The 23,572-nt window shown below is 44.1% G+C and overlaps 1 protein-coding gene across 10 annotated transcripts in view; it reads right to left on the bottom strand.

Moving 5' to 3' along the window:
- Positions 1-23,572, bottom strand: part of KALRN (kalirin RhoGEF kinase) — a 464,979-nt gene that overhangs the window by 40,961 nt on the left and 400,446 nt on the right. For 8 of the 10 annotated variants that reach the window (XM_057368576.1, XM_057368580.1, XM_057368578.1 and 5 more), the window contains 5 exons: positions 11,403-11,686; positions 10,489-10,593; positions 5,334-5,464; positions 1,737-1,803; positions 358-461 (listed from right to left, as the gene is read on the bottom strand). In XM_057368576.1, coding sequence (XP_057224559.1) covers positions 358-461; positions 1,737-1,803; positions 5,334-5,464; positions 10,489-10,593; positions 11,403-11,686 — 691 coding nt within the window. Of the gene's footprint in view, positions 1-357; positions 462-1,736; positions 1,804-5,333; positions 5,465-10,488; positions 10,594-11,402; positions 11,687-19,940; positions 21,393-23,572 lie in introns of those variants that run through there. The other 2 variants (XM_057368577.1, XM_057368584.1) reach the window with 2 other exon arrangements.

Here is a 23,572-nt window from a genome sequence, read left to right as displayed (position 1 = left end):
TCAAATGCCTCCATGGATTTGCTACAGTAGCTAAATWTGGTGAGAGGACATGCTTGCAATGRTCTGGTCCCAAGAAATCCCAGAACCTCAAAAATGATGCAAATTGGACAGATGTCCCAAATAAAAATCCCCATTGCTACCATTAGATACAGCTGCTTCCATAACTCAATCCTCTATAAATGCTACATTCATCAGCATTTAAATAGATTTCTTGACCCAGATACTCAGAACTAAAAATAGGGAATTCTTCCCTATGTGTCCCTATGTAGAGAAAACTCCTATCCTCACACTTCATCAAGGAATGGCACTGGCAGTAGTTAGAAAGGTGCTTAAAGGGGAACTAAACCAAACACTTACTCTTTGTGCCAGTCATAGATCTGGTGAATATTGCCAAATACTATTTTGTCTTTCCCTTTCATATCTTCAGAAACTCCTTTTTCTTCCATCCTCTTCATGAAGCCCTTCAGGATTAAGGATCAGTGATCAGCAAAGGGTTCATTTGAAGGGGGAGCATAAATATTTCTTCTTTTTTTAAGGAGCTTAAGTTTAATGTCAATGATATTTTACACTGAAAATGCTTAAAATATCTTTTGCACTATTTAAAACCAGAAACCCAAAAAGATACTTTAAATTACACAGTTTGCTTAAAATAAAACTTTAACCAATTTGTTTAGAATATTTGCAGTACTTACACAAACCATTATTAGACGTAATTGAAGTGACAAGTGCAATTGGGAGATAAAAGTTAAACAAAGTAGTTTATCAAAGCTCTTGGCTTCTCTGGTAAAAGGAAGAAAGCAGAATCTGTACAGAGTTCTTCCATTCATCACCATGAGTATTTTGTGGGAGCACAAAGCCAAGCAGTAAGCTTAAAGAGTCACAAGAATGGGATTTCTCGCACCTCCTGAGAGTTTCTTTGTAAGCCTTTGGAACACGACAGCCCTGTCAGGTTTGCCAGTGGTGCATGATGTAAACAGAACACAACACAAAGGTCTTCTAGTTTGAAAGCTGTTGAAAATCGCTGTTAGATAGGCTGGCAATTCTCCCTGGACTAGTCAATGCCACTAGTGAATCACATGCCTCCAGTTCTGAGTTCGTGCTGGGAAAAAAACTGAACCCTACACTGAGTTGGATCTGACAGATATCCCTAGGGATCACAGGATCTTTACAGGTCGAAGCTAAAAAAAAAAAGACTGTTTTTTAATGAAAAAAGGACTGTTTTTTAATGTAAAAAATCCCCAAACTCTCTTTTATCTGAGGCTGTTTTGCAAAAAAACAATTCACGGGCCACACATTGACCTCAATCCTGTCCCAGCTTCTGGAAAGGTACTCAGACACAGGATATAAGTCCAGGTGCAAACTCAAGTAATGCATGTGCTACCATTATCCAATATGATGGGAAGAAAGCATGAAATAAGTGATAGGAGCATAAATTATTCTCCACCAATGTCTCCAAGGCTRCATTACAGCAAAAAGAGTTTTCACAAGTCGAGTAGCCAAGAAAAACCTTTGCACACTGGAGTTGAACCTAAAATACAACATTTGCTAGATGGAAACAAAAATAGTTTCCAAAGGCATTTCTTCTTGTTTCTGTCAACATGAGAAGGGGACCATGGAAGCAGACTGCAAAATAAAGCAGTTTGTTTCTCATGCTGTATTTTTTCTTGTTGTCACTTGTCAGCATGGTGCTTTTTAGTGGGAAAACATTCTGCCTAGCAGGGTTTGCTTCAGCTCACCTCCACAACAGTTCCCAAGTCTTTGACGTAGTCTTTTTCAGTCTGTACCAGCTCATTTAAGACAAACCTAAATTAAAACAGAACACACAAGTATTTGACCATATTCCTTGATGTTACAGCCTGCTCCTGTACCACATGTGACCTCACCATAAAACCCCATCATCATCCAGATCACATAACACAATTCACCCTTCACTCAGAGCTCCGTGGAATGTAACASACAAAAATGCCAGATTTGAGGTCAGAGTAGTTTCAAATTTCTTAGCCACTCTTCCCTGCTATCCCTTTTGTCCTCCACATATCAGGATGGTGCATGAGCAGAGGCACAAACAGCTGCCTGTACCTTGAACTACCCCTCCCTGATCTCCTCTCCCATCCCCTACACAGCTCCCCAGAGAACGATGGAGACATGTCCTGACCCATTTTCAGCAAGCAGGAGAGGGTTTMTTGCCCTGCTCTATCTGGCTTTGCCCAAGATTCATCAATTCAGTTTCAACTTGGAAGTTTCAAACACTTGGAAAAYAAATCCCCTCTCCCATCATAACTAAGAGCTTACTCTTTCAGAGTAGGTAGTCTGTGTGTGGGTGTCGAATGTTTTAGCTCTGATTTCASAGCTAATAACCCTGGGTAGGGGAGTCATCTAATGAAGGCCTGATGCATACAAACAACARCAACTAAAAAAAGCCCCTCCTCAGTAAGTCAAACTGACTAATCACATAGTGTTCTTTCGAGGACAATTTCAAAAAGTTACAGCTTGCTGCAGACAGTTCGTGTCTCAATTACACCAATACATATGTTTGGCACATGACAAACAAMCTCCATCTGTGCTCAGGTTTGCTACAGCAGTAACAAGGCTAACAAGATAGAGTGCTTTCATGTCTGATCTTGCTCTGTCCACATCAATCACCAGACTGACCCTCTCGAGGTGATAGGGCTGAGGGCAAACAGTGCTAAGATAACAGCCTGGTTTAAAATACCTGGAGGGAAAAGAACAAGCAGTCTGGCATTGCAAGGAGAGACTCAGCTATGAAAGGCTATTGAGAAAATAAATCCTGCTCCTGCTGGGCTCCCTTGCTCAGACAAAGCAGAGGCGAYACTTTGGCCATGTGGCACAAAAAGGTCAAACAACTTCTTGTTGGTGGGAGAGTGAAATCCAGCCCCCCTTGGCAGCAGGCAGGGCTGGCAGCAGCCACAGCAGACCCTTGTGCTCTCTGGAGCGCTCTGCCAAGCTGTGCCTGGCAGCAAACACGTGTGGGGCAAAAGGCAAGAGGCTGTTCTTTCCCAGCAGTGGCTGCCTGAGCCACYGTGCCCTGGGGACAGGCTCCACAGTCCCCTCTGCCGGGAGAAGGGCTGGGAGGGGACCTTCCAGCTGGCACTGCCTCTGTTTGCATTGCTCCCTCAAGCACAGAGAGCTGCAGAGRGAATGGGGAGAACCTCTCCCACCTACGAGGTTACTGCGAGGATCCAGCTGGCCACGTTCTGCTCTCAAAGTGAAGCAGCAGGTATTTAGAGTGCATAAAGCTGCAGAAAACGTAGGCAGGAGGGTGTTTATTAAAAATTAACGCAGCAACCATGTTTCTGGTGAACAACACCTGCCAATTTACACTTCTACCAGGATCCAGGGTCTGCACCTCCAGTGCTTACCTTAAAACTCAGCACCAGCATTCTCTCAGCTCCCCTCTTCCTACCARGCAGGAAAATCAACCTTGACCACCTCTACCCATTCTCTGGAGCCTACCTGATGCAGCACCTTAAAGATACTCCCAAATGTAAGGTTTCTAAGATRCATGTAGCCACAACTTCCAGTTCACTCCTCTGTTCTGATAATAAGGGGCAAAGCAGGAAGTTACTTGGAAAGTGCCCTGGTTACCAGCAGGTATGAACTACACTGCTGTACTTAAACTGGCACAARCTGGAACAAGGTTAGAGCCTCCTCCCTTCTGATAAAGCCTGAATATCTGCATATTTTGGTAAGTCTSTATTAGAACTACACTGAACAGTGAYACTCAGTAACATTATTGTCCCACTGCTCATAGAAATGCAGCAACCAAGCCTAATGGAACAAAGCGTTTCCTAACAGCAGGGTAAACTGCTGCTAATGTGCTGCCAGGGACACAGGACATTGCTGCCATGCCTGTGCAAGGGTTCAGCTGCTGTTTTGTGGGGATTGGAGGGTCACAGCTCGAGCTGGGAGATCAGCTGCCTCACATGACTATGGAATTAAAGCCAGCAAGCTGCAGAGACACTGAACACAGACACAAAGGAGCTGGTGGGGAGACAGATGTCTTGTGCTGAAAGCCACTAGCAGGTGCTCCTAAACATCCTAGTGTTTAGGAATTCTGGCAGCTACTAATTGCACGTAATAGGCTGCCAGTCCCCCTGYCAGAAGCATTCCTGTAGCTGTGCTTACAGTGGCAGAGGTCTCTGCACTAGAACTGCAACCTGCAGTTAGCTTCCAGTCACCTGATTAATGAACTGCTACCAGAGCAACTCCAAATCCTGCAACACTGAGGAGATTTTAGGAGACATGAGCAGAGAAGCACCCTGAGGGAAGGCTGACAGCTGCCTAGCAGAAAACTTCTCCCATTCARAAACACATCCAGTGCCATGTCCTTGTCTGCTGCTGGGAGTTGCTCCAGTCCCTCTCTGTATCTCTTCTTTGGCTTCCTACAACAAACTGCAGCAGCAAACGATGGCTTTCACTGACTGTRGCACTGGCTCCTACTTCCTCTTCTACTCATAACCACCTCCTTGTTCTCCCCTGACTTGGCATCTTTCCCAAATGGGCTGCTCTTCTTCTACCTCTCACCTTATCATACTCCTGTGAGAGCTGCATAGAACGTGACCTTTCCCCCCAATGCACCATTTGATAATTTTGTTGCAGTTACTGTTGTTGGTGTAGGAGGTGATACACAGAAAACAGCTACCTCAACTTTATTTCATGCAATTCTTGATTCTGTTTCTCCAATTCTCTGTGTTTTTCAGCTGAACATGCATTTGAAAATGCTTTAATCATTATGGGCTTTGAAGGAATAAGAATTATTTTTCATAAATTTAAGGGAGGGTACAGCTAATTTTGAAAAACAACTTCCATGACCGGTCACTGCTTCTTTATTCCCCCATCACCGTGAACATGAGGGTTTTCCAAATGGAACTTTCTCTTCAGAGGCATGTTTCCACCACATGCATCTGAATCCCGTCCCTTCCCTTACTAATAATGAAGTCAAAAAARTACTATCTCTTTCAAAAAATCCTAGTGGGATTCTCTGTTCTTTTTCTCAAAGGTAGCTAATAAGGTCAACCACATATCCCCCCTCTGAGAGCTGATTTCACYGCTGGCAATGCAGTAATTACCAATGCAAACATCTCAGTAATACCTGTTAAGCTCTTCAGAGGCTTTCACAGCAATAGATAATTTGCTATCTGGTGTAAAAGCTGAACATTTTAGAGTGATGATGATGAAGTGTGTAAGTGCTTTTAYGGAGTGTTTTTACATGTTAAGAAAAACCAAAAGCAAGCAGAACACAATTTTACTGTCAATTCCAGCTGTGTCCTCCTTGGGTACACATTTTGGAAAGAACCAGTCACACAACTTACATCCTGCCTCTCATTGCTTTGGCTTTTTGTTCCTCTTCAAGGTTTCGTGGGGGAGTTGAAGGCGTCATTCCTTCATTTAAGCAGCCAGTGGCATCTTTTAAGCCTCCTCGGTARGATCCTCCTTCAAGGGTCTAAAAAACCCCAAAGAACAATAGAATAAAAATTTGCCTTCAACTCCAGCATCAGCATTCAAGTCAGTCCTGCAAACAACACTACAGAGTATTCAGAAACACTTTCCCGCAGGATTTCGTGAAACACAACCAAACTAGTTTTAGGTTGGTGTAGGACCCCACAAAAAAAGCATTAAAGCAGAGTTGTCATCCTCTTGTTAGAAGGTGGCAAAAGATGTTCCAGTAGATCTGAGAAAAGAAAACTCTTCCAAATTATTTCAAGCCTGGAAATATCCTGACATCTCAATCAGGACCATTGTTAGGCTGCACATGGTTAAAGTTTCTCTGCCAAAAGCTGAATGGGGAATTCTTGTAGTAAAATGAAACACAAAAATAAATAGATGGACACACAGTAACATTCCATAATAATTAAAGTTTCCCCAAAATCCCTGGAAAGTAATTGTAATAGTCTAATAGACTACACGCAGGGGAGAGAAAACATAACACCATCCAAAAAATATGTCTAACTGGATTAATGAAATACTTCTCAGTTTGTTAGTCCCTCGAAGGAATAAAACTATTTTAAGTGAATTTCTGGGAATGGCCTTCTTGGTTTCCCATGCCGCAGACAGCTCCRTTACCACTCACTCCTTATCAAGCATCCCATGAACGCTGACTCTCCTCATGTACAACATCACAAACTGAGAAAATATCAAAACCCTTGGAAATTACTCACTAGATAAAAATGCTTGCTCAGAGTTGCCGTAATTTAATGATCACAGTGAGCTTTTAATTTTTTTTTTTTTACTCTCTTCATCATTCCAGTAGATGTAAGGAAATMAACCTTTGTAGGCTCATCATGTCTCTGCTTGTCAGTTATGTTAAACTTGTGCAGAGAAAGCMTTTAGCTAATTTTAGAGGTCCTGGGACATGTAGAAAAAGGTTTAGCTTTGATATTAACATTTCGAACTGCTCAGGGAAAACTTAAAAGAAGCCAAGATATCAAACAGGATTTACTCCTTGTCCAGCAGACATGGGATCAGACAGTGAGAGTGCACGATATGAAATTTTTGAACAAATTAATCCCAGAGCATTTTTATTGCTTATTCCACTCCCTGTAAGAAAGAGTTGACAAGGCWGATTAAAAGTGACACATCAATCTTTGTAAAATTAAAGCACAGCRGTGGTACTTCAAGCGGTTCTCCTCTTTAGAGGGTCTTTTCATCGAAACCAGAACACCAAACAAATTCACGTTGGGTAATAAAACTCCTSTGCCTCAGAACAAGCTTYAAAACAAAACAAACAAAACATCYCACCGTGTAAAATAYTTGAATACCAAYAAGACCCCAGAAAGTGTACAGTACAGTAGCTCCTGCTCTGCAAAGCCTGCTCCACAAGTGATTTTTGACTGTGCAGCACAGAGCCTAGGTGAGATGTAGGTTTCAACYACATCAGGGGAGCAAAGTATTGGGCACTACTGAGAAGCAGAGCACACAGGGTTAATCAAAGCATAGCAGATGAAGGYAGAAAGCACAGAAACCAGAGCAAGAGGTAGTCTTTAAAGCTCTTCCTTGGAGTCATATCGGGCCTGCTGTGTACACAGTTTTCACAACACTAAACTTACCAGCTTAGTTTTGACCAACTTTTCTATTGCACTGACAAGATCCGCAGCAGTTGGGACATCGGCGGAGCTCTGCCGAGCAGCTAGCAAAGAAGAGGACTGCAAGACASCAGGTGGCAAAGGAAAAGCAAGTTAGCAGGATGAGAAGGGAGTAGGAAACCAGGCGGTCAGTGAAGAAGCTTCTGAGACAGGAGGAGTGTGGAAGGGGAGCAGGAGGGTTACAGGGCCACATGCAGGGCAGGGAGCAAGTGCTGCCGTGTCACACAAGCATGGAATTGCCATCCACTTCTGGCTGCACAGCTCCCTGCAGCACTTCCAAGGCTGGAACCAGGGAACAGCATTGAAGAACTGAAGTTCATAGGTTACAATACTCTTAAAGTTGGTTCCTCCTTCTAAGGCCATCTACGGTCTTAAAGGCTCCAGAAAATTGATTTTCTTACTGCAGATGTAAGAAGTTACCCCCTTCCCTGTACATACATATTTAATAAATGCAGTTAAGCACAAGGTACATGTGGAGTTACAGGCAATATGGGAGGGAGGCAGGGGGGAACAAATCATTCCCCATCCTTTCTCCATAGATCAACTGCAACTCCAACTGAACTTAGATGGCATCTCCCACTCGTGCAACTTCAGTWATTTAAAATCTGCAACTCTTTTGTCCCCTCTCTGCAACCAGTGGAGACAAAACACTCCTACATGTCTCATCTCTCCAGGGTRCCTGGCACAGGAGGGCAGAAAAGCTCAATTTTAGTTTATGGTTTTTGTTCTACAAGGCCCTATCACTCCTTGATTGTTGTGCTAAGAAACCTCAGTCTTGACACCCAAACCCACTTGATAGCAATGGGAATTGGGATTTATTAGCTCACCTGCATATACATACATTTCTTCTGAAAGCAATACAAGCACTGACTAAAACTACAARCCCTTGGACAACCTCCTTTTGTTGTCAGGTTGGCACAGACTAAAGCGTGGCTAAATTTTAATAAATTATGAAAAAGTTTATTCATCTCTCAGCTGCTTAATGAAAGTCTTGTGGAGTGCAGCTATTTTAGTGAAGTCACTGTGCAGGTGCCAATGAACATGCATCTGAGATTAAATAGTGCTGGGGAGGGAGATGTGCAAATGTGATGGCAGACATTAGGCAGCTGGCCACCTCTTTCAGCAGCCCTTTGGGGAGGTTGCTCCTGTTGAGTGACACATCCCCAGGAGAAGAAAAAAAAAGGCAAAGATTAATCCTAACCAGATGCCTTGTGACAGAACAGAAACATGAACACACTGCTACTCATCAACTTGCCTTTCACAAATAATACATCTAATCAACAGTTCTAATTACAACAACAACAAAAACTACAGGTAATCAGGCTGGTAATTGAGGAATTAGGCTGGTAATGCAGGAATCTCATACTAATGTAAAAGCTCAGCCTCTCTGTTTCACCTGCAATGCAGACAGATGAGTCTAGGAAAATAAAAGGCTGAAAATAAGGACTTTGAAGAGATACTGGACAAATACATCAATGATAACTGCCAAACATAACCATTCTAGCAGGAGGAGTCCAATTTTTGGAGGCATTAAACAGCTGTTGCTCCCACTTATTTTAACTGAAATTGCTCAATATCTCTGAAAAGTAAATAACTGCAGGATTTTGAAGGAAGCATGAAAACATTTGCTGCCTACAAGAATTCCAGGGTTAAATAAAACTTCTGTGATCGCAGGAGTCTGGTTTGAGTGGGGCGAATTGAAACACACCATTTCTACTCCTCAGGAAGCAAATTATGAATTTCTAATATGAAGAGATCTTGCAATTTGTCTTTATGAGAGCCTCCAGGAGCAGTGAGGCAAGACTGGACACAGGGAGAAGTGTCACCTGCCAGATATCTCCTACCTACCTGCCACAGCCACTGCCCCACAATTCTGCTGCTGCTCCAGCCTAAGCCCCTGCCTGTAAGCACAGGAGAGGGATTTGAGCAGGGCACTCTGCTCAAATTAACACCATTAAAGAGTTTTCAGCTCCAGCGTGGCTCAAACATTGCTAACATGGTGCCAGGAAATTCAGGACCCCATGAGCTTYAGTTTTTTACCCCCATGACAAAAGGTTGAGTAGGGCAAGAAAAACAGAGGCAAAAAAAAAGGGTTTCAGATGAATCTTGCTCTACCTAATCTTCTGGTTTAGGAGTGGGTGAAGAAGCAGGATGCCAAAACACTCTGTAAAGCTCAGACATTTGAAGCAGAAAACAGCTTAGTTCCACCACATTTATGCTGTCAAAAATGTATTTAAGAAWTATTGAAATCACATGGCGTGTTGGACACCAATAATAGTGACCTACAGGAGTTTTGAAAAACTTAAAAAAAACCCCAAAATAAAACCATCTCCCCTAAACCATAAAGCAAACTAAGCCCCAAACATTTAGCTAAACACCATGGGGAACAAGCCAGGAGCAATTGCTACAGTGCTGGGCATGGATCCACCAGGGCTCTGCTCCGCCGACCTTTCGCCTCTGCCCCTSGCCAGACAGGCAGCAGCACACGCAGCACTGCGAGGGCAGGAGTCCACAGCTCCAGCTGCTTCCTTCTGCTCCTGCTGCCACCACAATGTCATAACATTTCCTGACAGATTAGCAGCAAGCCCCCAAATCCTTTACTCCATCACTCTGCTCCTTGAGTCCCAGAAATATTTACATCCTCCTCTCTCYGTATTTCCAAACTTCTGCCTGAACCTTCCCCAAGAACATTCTGGGTTGTTTTGGTTTTTCTTTCCTGACAATTTATTAATCTCCCCTATCCCCGCCTCTCTGCCTGCAGCAATTACAATCAGAGGACAGCGGTACAGAAGTGGCAGTGCTAAAAACAGATGCCAGCAGGAAAGCAGGAAACTGCAAAACAGGAGGATGGCTTTCTACAAGGGAGACGACAGCACCAGGAAAGGGTGAGGGGGACACGTGCAGACAGGACTGGCTGTGAATGCAAACCACTGTCACTGTCACAGCCACGTTCATGGGTTCTCACCCAGTCCAGCAAAGGACTCGGCAAGCCACAGGGACAAATAGCACAGCAAATAGTGACTTAATGTCAGAGAACTACCACCACCAGCACGGTGCCACCAGGCAGCATTTCTGCTGCTACAGCCACACACCAACAGCGCTTTTCAAACAGTTGTAGAGGACACGCATTATCGATCTGAAGGGAGTTTCTGACCACACACAACACCATCGAACTGTCATGAAATGGGATGCTRGGGCTAATTGCTTATCCAGCACTATTTGTAAATCCACTTGGAGAAAGGTATTAGATAATGATTTGCACATAGGAGACTTCTAATCACAAGGCTAGGCCCTGGATATGGGAAGATCACTACAAAACCACTGTGATACAGATATGTGAGAAATGCACTTAAACATAAAAATTTTATAGTAGAGGAGGCCTTACCATCTCATCTTGGGTTGGATCATTGTCAAAAATYTTCATAGGAGGAGGAAGAGGTGTGTGAGACTCTTCATCTGGTTCATCTTCTCCCCAACCCTTCTTGCTCTTCTGAAGAAAAGTTAAATATAATTAGAAGCAGGGACAAGTTTCTTTTAGCTTTTCAGCTCAATATCGTGTTGGAGGGAATTGCAGGTAATGGAAGGGAAGCAGTAAAGACATAAGGTTTTGCTGGTTAATCCTGGTGCATTCTAAGGCTTACAGAAATACAGTTTATAGGTCATTCATRCAGCTAAGGCAGCTACATCTGTCTGTGTGCTGACAGAATAGCAGTTTTTTCATTTAAATAAGAACTGGTCAATGTACAGTTTTTARAACATGTTCCTCTATTTATGTTCARTTAGTATCTTCTGCATTTTCTGCTTTTAATTCCTCATTCACTTTATCAGGAAAGCACCCTTCTAGTGGAAAACATCCTGCACAAAAACTGCAGGTMCAACTACACAGCATAGATTTAACAGAAACATGGCTATTTCTCTGAGTATTTTCTTTCATTAAGCATTTACATTGCCATGGTAGCATAAAGGTAGTATGAACCTCAGCAAAAAGTGGTAAGATGCTCCAGAATAACTTAATTTCTATCCTTGGCAGCTTCCTAATAGGCTATTAAAAAAASCTAATCAAAGGACAATAGTATATGCAAACTCTGAAATGCTGCTCCCTTTATATCCCACTGCTCTTTGGATGACAAAGCTGTTTGCAGCCCAGCTTTAAACAATGCTATTTTCTGTATGATCCGCTGCTCCCTCCACAGCCTAAGGGAACTGCGTTTACTCATACATGACTCACACCCCAGGGAGGAGACAATCCCAGATACATGGTCTTTCCCGCAACAAACACCAACAAACAGCAGCACACACCTCATCTGCGCTGTCTCCCTGAGGAGTGGTTTCATCTCCAGTCTTTGGTGAGCCAAGGTCAAAGCTCTTCCTGCCATCCCGCACTTTCTTTTGTTTCTTGATGTGGCTCTCGGTCTTCCCGCTGTTCAGGCGGCGCACGGGACTGGTCAACCATTTCTTCAGGGTGTTGGTGGAGCGCTTGGGGCCCGGAGAGCTCTGGATGGAGTTGAGGGATGGCTGGGGTTGTAAGTTGGCCACGGAGTCAGACTTGCCCCCGTTGTCATTGGAAGAGACTGAATATGCATCTGCAAGAAAACGGCGCAGGTGAGAGCTCATTCCAGCACCCCTCTGCTCCCCGGGACACGGCAGGCGCTCGCAGCACCAAGCATGAGAATACAGCCTGCCCTGGGGAAAGGGTTGGTGACCTATGGACTTTATGCAAACTTTATTGCACACCAGAGACAGGATATGCCCTGAAAAGGGCATTTCCCACCTGTCACACACCTCTCTCATTTCCTACCATGCTATCTGTCCTTACGAAAGATCTCAGACAGTAAAGTATTTTTATGCAGGTTTTTATTCAGGTTTTTGGTTTTTTTTTTTTTTTTTTTTTTTTATGAAAGCCTGATTCTCGTGCTAAGTGCTAAATTTCTCAGCTTCTTCCCACAATTTCATTGTGAATTGCCAGGAAGAAAATGAGCACAAGAAGCAGATTACTACAGGAGACCTGACAACCTCCAACACATTGTCAGGTTCCTATTCCATAATTGTTTCTTATCTGTTTCCAGACCTCAGTGACATGAKTTAGTTAGACTACTTATTAACTTTTGAAGCAGCTTAAAATTATCTCCTTTGCCTCTGAAAGCAATCTGTCAGAAGAGTTCACACAGTCCCTAGAACTAAGAAACTAGAATGAACAATTACAAAAGAKGACAAACTGTTCAAACCAAAGGAAACTCTCAATAAGCAGATACGATACAGGCTTAAAATTAAAAAATGGGTTCATTATATGGAAGCAGAAGGTTCTGTGAACTGCATCCAACCCCCGTTACTGATACACACGTTCAGACTGGCACCTTAAAAAGGGCTGCAACCTTCCTTACTCCCCCCAAATGCAAGAGACCAAAGATGTGCCAATGTCAGTAAGGCTTTAAAACCAAAACAAACAAGTTGCTCAAAGATTTCCCAATTGCCCTTTAGGAACAAGTACCCTGCTTTCACCTCTCTGAAATCATGGCAAGGCAACTCCCTCCCCAGGAGCTATCTGGCTGAGTTTAAGATGAAGGTTTTTTTTCAAAATTCAGACATTGTTACACTCCTCTAACAAATATCTCAAGCAGTACATCAGAAAACAGCCAGCTGATAATCATTAAACATTTTTACATTGTTATCCCTGAATCTTTTATCTGTCCCAGCAGAAACCAAAAACCTAAGTCACAACACATGAAAACAGACTGGTGCATCCAGATATTCTCAGTCCAGCAATAAAGACCATTAGAGATGCTGGGYTGTACATACGTTTAGGGAGAACTGCTCTCCTAGAGATTCATTACCTGTATTGTTTTTGAAGCCAGTTCCTGCTACCTGCAGGATCGTATCCCCTCTGGACGGAGCTGCTGCTCACAGCTGTCTCTGCAAGGAGCAGAGATTGCATCCTGCCTTGTCTGCCAGCTTGCACAATGCAGACTGTGAGAGTCAGAATGTTTTGAAACAATACACAGCATCAGTCAGAAGTTGAACCAATAATTTATTACATACCTGAGGTCAAAAGTTACATTTTTAGAACATAAGGAAATAATTTTAACAAGCTAGAGAAAGTCAAAGTTCATTTCCCAGACAGGATGAAAATCACAATCATCTAGTTTTTGACAACAGGAGTGAGTGCAAGAGGAACACCGGGAAGAGGATGGATTCCAGGTGGAGCTGATCCCAGGTGGAGCTGCCGGGGATTTTCTGGCATTCCTCTGTAAGGGCAAAGTAGCAGTCTTATCTCAGAAAGGCYTGGGTTTAGCCAGGTCCTGCTGATGTTATTTCATGTACACGAAGCAGCGCTAAATCAACCAGCACRAGATAATGTTGGTTGGGGCTGGCTTATCTTCCACCCAATAGGCTTCGGACAGTTCTCCCTCGCAGGCTCCACGTGATGCCCTGCGAGTTTATCAGCGTGCCTTGCGTCAGCAAAATTCAGGGTTTCATGATGGTGCCTTTGATTTTCCAAGTGCCCTCGCACCCCTGGCAGCACTGAAAGCCCCACAGGCAGTTGGGGAAGCTTGAGGGCTCCTGGCCAAGGGGCTTTGCCAAGAGGGTGCCCTCAGGTWCCCGTGCTCCTACTGCTGCTGCAGGAGGATTAACTTTGGGAATTACTGYAGCAAAGGGAGCTGGGCTGCAGTCAGAAGGAGAAATGTTGGGAAGATTGCTCTGTGGGGCTGCCATTCCCAGGGATGATTTGGGGGGAGCAGCTGTATCATGGACTCGCTGCCTTTGCTGAGGCCTGGGCTCAGTGGGAGGGTGAGGAGAACCAAGGATGAGCTGATCTCACATCTCCGCTGATGTACAGAGAGGTTTTTAACACAGCTTGTAACTAACGCAGTCCAACTCCCCACCTCCAGTCAACACCACTTGGCCAATTTAACTTTTGGTAAGGGAAGGGAGCCGATAGGAGGCTAATGAAGCCTGGGACAACACCAAGRGTTTGTTACTGAGATGGTAATCCTACCTCAGTCCACCAGACTCGAGGCAGGGCCAAATCCAGGAGCCCTGATGCTTGTGAAGGGGCAGGGACCTCCCTTCCCAGCAGGAAACACCCCATRTTTACCAGCAGGGCCAGGCCCCAGCCTTGCTGCCTCCCTCTCCTGTCCCCAGCAGCACAGCCACAGCTGAGGCATGGACAGACACACAACACCTCTCTGCCATGGCACACTCTGCTCAGCTGTCCTGGGGAAGCGATGGCCAGTCATCCCATCATTCCCAGCAAGGCAGCACATGGACAGAAACAGTCACAGTCCCAAGCTGACCCACAGACCACCCTGCCTGCTTGCAAGAATTTTGACACCCAGAGCCAGAAACCCGCTGCAGACTGAACATCAGGGCTCCAGCACCACCAGCCATGACAAAAACCAACCCACAGGGTTSTGAGGGAGGCTGTTACACCAGCCAACGATCCCACCTGAAAAAGGCTCTGGATTTTCCTGTTCACGGTTGTGCCTTTGGTGATGAAAAGAACTGTTTACCAAGGGTTTACTAAATATTGATCGTGCCATGCAACCCTGCCAGATATGAGGTCCCCTTCTTTCTCCTCATCTGCTGAGCTGCCCTGGCTGAGYAYGGTAAGGTGTCTGGGACAGYGCCCATGCTGCACCTGGCCCATGCAGACTGAGACTGGAAACATGGCCTTATCTTGCCTGGAAGGCAGTCTGGCTGGGGAATAGGCAGAGATGTGGGAGAGAAGGGAAGGCGTGAATCTCCCTGCTCCCCAGCCACCGTGAGAGCCCTCTGACATTGGGTGTTTAYTCTGAGATGGGAGTACAAAGCACTCCCATCTCATCAGCCCAACTCTCACCGCTACCAAACACGCGTTGTCCAAAAGCCACACCAAGAATCTTCATACAACATTCATAATATTTTTTTTTCCTTTTTCAAAGGAACTGCAAATTTGGATACACTTGTGAGCGACTCACATTTGCTGTTTGCCAGCCCTGCTGAGAAATATTTCCTTTGCACATAAAGCAGGTCACATCGACATGGTTGCAGAGGCAARAATGGAGCTCAAGGAAGAGCAGAGCTCACAAAATGAGAGAAAGAAACATGAAACACAAAAAATCTGCCAGGAAAGACCTTGCAGACAACCTCCTAAGCAGTGTGAGCTCTGCTTCTGCAGCGCATACGGCTACAAACACATTAATCACGACACTTGATACTGGCCCGAGACCCAGACATCAGGTGCATCGAGCGGAAGAGGAGGACATGTTACCGTGCTCTTCTTGCAAAGCACTAGCACATATGTGCCTTGAAAACTGCATTAGCAGAGCTCTTTGGAAACACAGTTTGCTCACGAAAAGCCAGAGAGCTTTTGGAAAAGATGCAGCAGCTCATTGCGTGATAATTGAGGCAGCTGCTGCCGCCCGCAAGGAGCAGCAGAGCAGCGGCTGTCCCCACATTGCAGCGGGTCTGCCCTGAGGAGCTGTCCTCCCACCAGTGTCCCAGGACACAAGTCTAAAAAAAGGTTATTTGGTGAAGCAAAATGGGTGTAGGGAGGTCAGCAGACTCGTGTGGCTAGATTGATTTCCTGGCCAAACCATTCATTCAGACAGAAGAAATGATGGTTTCCAAAACACTCCCAAGCAAACCTCCAAGAAACTTCTGGCAAGAAGACTGTGAGAGATACTCAGCCAGACCAGAGGGCCTTAACATTCGGAGCTTTTGCACCACTGTAGCCACGCAATGTTTGTTGTTGTTGGTCAAATGAACAGACATCTGTAAAAGCACAGCTCTTGTACTTGAAAAATAGAAGATTCCAGCTCCGAGCAACCTTGGGTGAAAAGAAAAGCAAAATTCTCATAGATCTGATTTTAGAGGCACAGTAATATTCTCATCTGAGCCGGCAGGAATTACTGTTGGAACATAAATAAAAGGCATTTTATTTTTACCTCCCTGTTCCCCAGAGCACACGTGGGAGGGGAGGTTTGTCTGATCAGGCTCAGGCAGCATCAGACTCCTTTGCAGGACCTCAGATCTCTAACAGGGAAAGGGAAAAGCTTCTCAGAGAAACTCTGAAGAAAACATCAGGCCTCTCTTTTTGATACATAGTAATGACAGATTGTATATGATAGGAAAGAAATACGTGTCCATAACCAGAAGATAATAGAGAATAYAGCTAGAAAAACAGGAGACTAGAGAGGGGCACAGTCTTGCTTTAAGTGAGATGAATCCTCTTCTGATTTCTCTATGGCTCCATTTACAGCCCAGAAAAACAACCTGAGAGAGAAGGATTTTTCCACAGAAGTCAAAGAAAATGAGCCAGAATGGGAACTCKGAAATCCTACTAGCATGTGCATTTAAATCAACAATTCTCTTTTTACAGAGATAATTCCACTTGTGAATGAAAGCCAATAATGACAATCTGACTGATGAACACATAAATCAGCTCTGTTGTGCTTGACAGAGCCCATTTCCCACATTTAGTGRTTCCTGTAAAGTAACACTTGTGACAAAGAATTTAATCAGATGTGGGTAAAAGACTAACTCAGTCTTTACCCAAGTAACTTTCCTAAAGAACAGGAATCTCCATACCAAAAAAACTTGGAAAGTAGTAATCATCTAGACCCATCCTATGCACAAAGCCTCAGTGTTAATATTTCACGCTAAACAAACAATCATCTAAACCATCAACGTGCACCCACTCCACCTCCATGATCATACAGGCTGCAGGTTCCAGTTCACAGTTCTCAGCCTCTTGAAGCTTTATAYTCCCCCTTGGGAAATGCTGCTTTGAGAGCCCTCTCCGATCTGCTCGAGAGATTCAGGACTTAAGCTTGACCTGAGGGATGCAAAGATGGCAGAACGAGGCATGAACACTGCTCCTTTGGTCTCGTCTGTGCTTTTGTATTAAAAGTCCAAAACATGCTCAGTGAAACATTTTTATTGGCACGAGTCAGGGTTACAAAACTTTGTGGCTTAGGCAGATGACAGTACYGATTCTGGTTTTAGTGTTAGAGCTCATTCTGCCTGTAAAACCTGGAATGGAATTGCAAAAGTTTGGGAGGCAACAACATTCGGGTAATACAAAGTAATTTGTATTTGGGTAAAACAAAGTCACTATTCCTATGGTGAAAACGCTAGGCTTTAACAATGTAAATAATCTATCTCACAACTTCTAATGACAAGAGATAAGTTGCCTCCTCAAACACTGCCTCTGAAAAAGGCTCCAGTGAAGAACGTAAGTGAACGCAAGGATATTTTCAGGGCCCATGTCAGACAAAGACAGAGGACAACTGGCTTGAAAAGCCCTTTAGATTAAAAGTACATTAAACTTTCGCAATGGAATTGCAAAACGTGCCCTGGAGACTTCCACAGTTCCCCATCTGCTCCCAGCTCTGCTCAGCCACTCCACACGTGTCCAACCACAGACCTGCCCCGTGCTCCAGCTCGAGCTAAAAATGAGATGGGACCATGGAGGACAGAGTTTCACACCAGAGGGTAAAGGCATGTTCAAACCATCGAAATCTAAATGCAAATTTTGCACCAAGAGTCAAATGCTCTCCCTAACTTCATAATCTGCTGGAAACGAGCAAATAGAAAAGGTTCAACTGAATTTTCTGTTTGTGTCTTGGGAGCATCATTTGAAGCTTCAAGCTGGAAGTAACATCAAAAGGTACAAATCAATCTGGCAGGATTCTCACAACTCCATTTACATGGATGAAATRACTTCTGTCAAACTCAGGAATAATGGTATGGAGTTAAATATTTCATAAAAAAGTTTCTAGTCCAATAGAGAAAGCAGCAGACATATTGGACAAACTTTCYGATCACTGTAATGTAAAACCTCAAWWTCTGACTTTCTGTTTCACTGCCAAACATGCAAACATGACTATCTTCCAAAAAGAACAAGGGAAAAAAAGCATTAGAATCTAAATTAATCACACAACATTCAGAACACACTGTTTTGCTATTGAATAGCTAGCATTTCTTGGAAATATGAAAGAAGAGCTGCTTTGAGAGAGAGAATGATCTGCAGAATTCCCTTTAAGCACACTGCAAAGCAAAGGATGCTTCAGAGGGATTTTGCATATGGGTTTTGCTTTTGGGAAACGTTCACCAATCTGTTGGCTTCAATATTCAGCTTTCTGAKCATTACTTCCAGGTTGAAACCTAATGTGAGGAAAACAAGCACTCACCCAGCTGGGGTGAGTAAACACTGTCACTTGGAGCCACTMATTTTTGTGGCAGGCAGCAGCTTCACCTCCTGCTCTCGGCAGTCAAGGAGCAGAGCACCCTGCCCAAGGGCGATGCCGAGTGGGACACACTCTGTAGGAGCCTCTCTCTTTCCATTAACTACAGAGGGAGTCCGAGGAAATTATACCCTCAGCTAAATTTAGTCATTGTGAATCCCCTTCCCACATTTGAGTACGCTTCATACCAGGCCGATCTCTCGGCAGGGAATGATTAGCTGAAGTTAAGCATCTGTCAATTCACTTTAATGAGCAATAACTCGTGGCAACCTGCCATTAGCTTCAGTTGAATAGCTTTTATTTTTAGCTGGTGTTGCTCAGATGCAGCTTCCATCCCACATGTGCTGGGAAAGCTGACATCCCAGAGTAGTCTCCAGGTCTTGGTTGTGCCAGTCGGAGTGTCAGGGCTCAAGAGCTGCAGTTCCTGGAGGTCAGAGAAAAGTCACTGCAGTTCTGGGAAAGTTTCAAAGAGTGAGATAAAACCAAAAGCCTGGAGAAACAGCACAGAGGCGCATGGTCCCCAGAGGCCTTGCAAGAAAAGTTACTGAAATCCTGAGAGCGTGCTGAATGAGTGAGCTGCGTCTCCAGGGAGAGAAACAGCACAAGGGGAAGGCACAGAGAGAAAGCCTGCTGAAATAAAACATGACTTCAAGTACTGCCCGAGAGTGCCCAGTGAGAAGAACAAATGCAGAAGTTCTCTATTGTATCTACTGCTTCATGTGGATCTAAGCTTTTATCAGAGGTGACCATAGGGAGGGCAAGGGGAAAAGAGCAAGATGAGTCCTCAGGTGAATATAGGGCAGGGTCTTGTTTCCTACAGACAAACATTTAACTCAGGAACTGCTGCACATGAAGGCAGAACATGTCYTTGTATCTCCAAAGACACCCTTTGGAGAGTGTTCAACTCAGCCCCGTGGCACCAAGCCCTTGAAGAGCAGCTGAAACACCTGCTGTCCCTCCCTCTGGGTGTTGTGCTCTGAAATGTGTTTCCACAGAACAGCTCACAACTGTTATGGGTATCTACCAATTCTCTGCTTGGAGGTTTGAGCCTTTTTGTCTCCATGTACCATCCTAATTCATCCTGCTTCAGAGCCCACATATAAGCTGCTGTGAACGCACAAGAGTAATAAGAGAACAAATACTCAGAGTGAATCTACCAGCCTGTTGGTGAGATACTCCTAACCAGCTCCTATCCTAAAATACTGTGAGACAGGAGTCAAAGCAGGGCAGTAACATACCTTCAAGGGAACCTTGAAGCAGCATCTGTTTAGAAGAGGCTTTTACTGAATGAAAGGGTGTGGAAAAGCTCAGGWATAAAGCAGTTGCTCCACACAGCAGTTGGAGGCCAAATGCAGTACCTTTGCATGCTGGATTTTATGCACCCATTCTCTTGCCTTGAGTTTGCACCCAGCACATGTCCCAGGCCAGCCCAGAGAGCAGTGACAGCAAGTCCAACACATCTGCTGGGAGCGCATGTCGGAGCAGCCTTGCTGTAATGCCACACAGCTGCGACAGCAGATGGCTGAAGTCAAGAGGCATGCATTTCTTTAGCAAAGAAAGGAAATAAAAAGTCAAGACTAACAAGATCCAGAAAGGGCATGCTTTTTTTTTTTTTTTTTGAACAAATCAACATTTATTTCAATGTAGTGAAACAACTCATTGAAGCACTTCTCTCAGTTCTACTTTACATTTTGTATTTACACTGTCCTCGTTCTGTGACAAAAATAAAATAATCTCCAACCCTGAAGTTTCCAGAATAAGTGTCGCTAGCAGCAAAAATAGCAAAGCTCCAAACACAAAGCAAAAATCCCCCTTGATATAGTTTGATGGGAGATTTTTGCTTGTTCCATAAAAAAAGTTTTAACCCTGAACCTTTATGAAAAGCTATATGGGATGACAAGGAGGAAAATGTCATGTTTGAAGCTGAACGAGAGCAGCATTTGCTGGCYTTTGCAAGTACACTGTTACTTTTAACATAAGGAACTGTGAAATGCTTAGACACCCACATGGAAGCAGACTTTTTAACTTTGATCAAAGCAGTTCTGCTCTTCTGGGAGCGTAAGGGTACCAGAGTCGGCAAATGCCGTCTTTTATCCTGGACRTTGGACACAAAAACAAACTTTATTACACATGGTTTCCAAGCAGCTGTTAGTAAAACACAAGCCTTATTCTTTTGTGAAGTGTCAAGGGTCAGCTTCATTCAGCAGCTTCCAAATTGAGCCACTGTAAGAATTTTGAAGTGATTTCTCAGTTAAATGACATCATTGCTRAGGTCAACTCTGCCTTATACTTGAAGTCAACAACCTCTATGACAAGGTGGACCACTCTGCAAAATGAGGGGAGAGGAGGGAAGACAATGGTATTTGAGTATCATATTTAGGTCTCCCTATCTCAAAGGAAACTGTGGCTATGTACCCAAACAATTCTCCACGGAAACAACAGAAGAGTATCAGTGACAAAATTGGAATTGGAAAAATAAAAAAAAAAAAAAAAAAAAAAAAAAAAAAAAAAAAAAAAAAAAAAAAAAAAAAAAAAAAAAAAAAAAAAAAAAAAAAAAAAAAACAAGAACAGAACCCAAAGCTTTTTGGGATAGGAAGAAAAACTGCATGTTGAGAAAGAAGGGATTGGTCATTAAACTTTCCAGGCACACAGAGGGCTCGGAAAGCACAGAAAACAAGCAGAACAAACAAACACAACTGTGTGCATCTTAGCGTCAGCTTCTTTTGCCAAATGCAGTAGCTTCCAACATTCAGCAGCTGTCTCTTGCTTTCTAGTGCTGTGGAGTTCTCTTTGGTACTTGGAGGCTGTGAGGAGCTCCGGGCAAAGAGAAAGTCTTTGTCYATTTACCAACCAATTCCAAAGGCGCTGATCTTGAATAACTTTACTAAGCAAGAGTGACACAGATGTCTAGGAAAGGGGAMTTTTCTCTTAGTAAAGTTGTGGTAGGTGCAGTGGAAACCCAAGGCAATCTACATGCTTGTCAAATTGTGCCTAGGTAAGAACAGAGTCCTCCATGAACGTCTCTCATTTGTTCACTCTTAAATTTTTCAGGCTCTGACAGCCCCTGAAAAGAAAAGAACGGAATAAGGATAAGTTGCAAGTGGCGCAGGGCAGGAGCGGACACCACGTAACCACCAAGAACAACGAGGTTGGGGTGTTTGACGACAGACACACTGCAGCTGCAGCCTCCAGGGCTGGTGCCCAAAGCAGTTTCCTCCACACCCTCGTCCTCCAGAAATACCAGCAGAAAATACAAGCTCACAGCAAAGGTATTGGTTGGGATGAATTAAAAGAAGTAATGAATGAAGTCAATGCAAACAGTGGTTTGGAAATAAAACACACAGATAAGAACTGCTGGTGCTTGTGATGCTTTGCTCTTGGAACACAGCACAGGGAAATGGCTAAGCAGCTCGGAGACTTTTAACTGCACACTCAAGACTATCAGGCTTGTGGCAAGCTTTAATTCATTCAGCTTAAGTTGCAAAACCAGAACATCACTTGCTGTCCCATATAACAGGCTCACGCGATCTGCATCTCAGTTTTTCGTTTGACAGCTCGGCAGAGAGCAGCTCTGTGAGGAACCTTYCCCGTGATGCCAGTCAACAAGTTTATCAAATTTCAGGTGACAAAGTCACTACTACGCTCTATCTGCGTCAGCAAGATGGACAGGAACTTGAAGTCTCAGAGAGCATCTGCTAGAGGGGAACAGGAGAGCACTCTGCAGCACCCTGCCGAGGTCTCAGCCCTCTGAAGCTGGGCCAGTGCCTTGACCCAGACACCAGCCTTCCCAGGGAGGCTAGTCCTAAGAAACTCRTTGATTGTGACTTCTGGAGGGCCACACAGAGCCATCCACAGCTTTTATGGTGACTACATCATTGCTCCGTACCAGCAGCCACTTTAGGGAAAAAAAAAAAAATCTACCTCCAGCTTAGCAGAGATGTGGAGAGGTACCCTGCATAAACTGCTTTGTTCCCATCTGCATCGCCAAGTCTCATCACAAACAGCTGTAAAAATGCTCTACCAAGCAATGTGTCTAATAAATTTTCATTACAAACTATTGCTGAGTGGTTGCTTTCTTTTGGCCCCTTGTTTCAAAGGAATCAGGAAAAAGAAACTTATTTGCACACAAGGATTAGTAACAGAGGCTCTTTGATTCTAGAAAGGCTTTGTTGAATACAGGTGATCTGTTACTACATTTTAAGACGTCTCATCACAAACATCACCTGCCTCTCAGTTTAGTATCTCCAGGACAAGTGACTGCAGTGAATACTCAGCAAGCACCAGCCTTTGGATGTTTGTCTGGAACTTGCCTTGCTCTAGGCTTGTCTTAGACACACAGCCAGATCAAATTTTACAGCAACACAGCTCTGAGCAGCTACTGCCCCACCATGAGCACCCTGGAATGTTCAAGCTTGGGCATTTTCTCTGACATTAAGACAAAGTCAACTAAGATACTGCTCTCTGCTTAGCACCTGTGCCCTGGTGGGAGCTGTGCTCTGCTCCTGTGGAGCTGAATGCTAACATTCAAAGCATCTCCCTCCTTCTTGCCTAAAGCTATGATTTTCCCTCTGCCGTCCCAGAAAGAATCCCTGTTGATTAATATTTATTCCATTTCCTAAAGAAACCTATTCAGCCTCCACATGCTTCAGCTGAGAGCGATGTTTGAACATTGTGTTGATCCTCAGAGTTCAAAATGCAGAAGGTACAAAGAATACCAGACTTGAGGCACTTCAATGGTACTCACTGTGAATCATCATTTTACATTGTACCACTCAGACACATTTGGATCTAAAATACATTTGCATTTCTAATTACAACAGATTACCATTAGTAACTAAAGAATGTCTTAAATCAGAATCCCTAGGCCATAAAAGCTAATTGCGCGATGCTAAAACTGGATTTCAAAAATATACATATTATACCCCCTGCAGGATTAATTAGGCAACATCTCTTCAAAAGAGTTCTCAAAAGTGTATTTATTCAGCATGCGGTTAAATTATACCCGTTGTGCAACACTTCCCATGGCCTGCCTTGGCTCCCGCTCCCGTGGCAGAGGACAGCTGGGGCCTTGTTCATCGGGGGTGCTCAGCATGGACAAATGGGMTTCAGGGCTGCAGTGGATGAGCAGGGACACACACACAGGAGCAGAACTGCTGCTCTGGCCACAGTCATCCAGCAGCCACCCTGAACAGGCAATCCCGGGTGTGCTGATGTGCTCCCCAGCACTGCAGACCTACAAAAAGG

Source organism: Malurus melanocephalus, unplaced genomic scaffold, assembly GCF_030028575.1.
Source record: "Malurus melanocephalus ecotype Western Australia unplaced genomic scaffold, MMel_1.1 scaffold_94, whole genome shotgun sequence".
Lineage (NCBI taxonomy): Eukaryota > Metazoa > Chordata > Aves > Passeriformes > Maluridae > Malurus > Malurus melanocephalus.
This window is presented reverse-complemented; position numbering and strand designations above follow the sequence as displayed.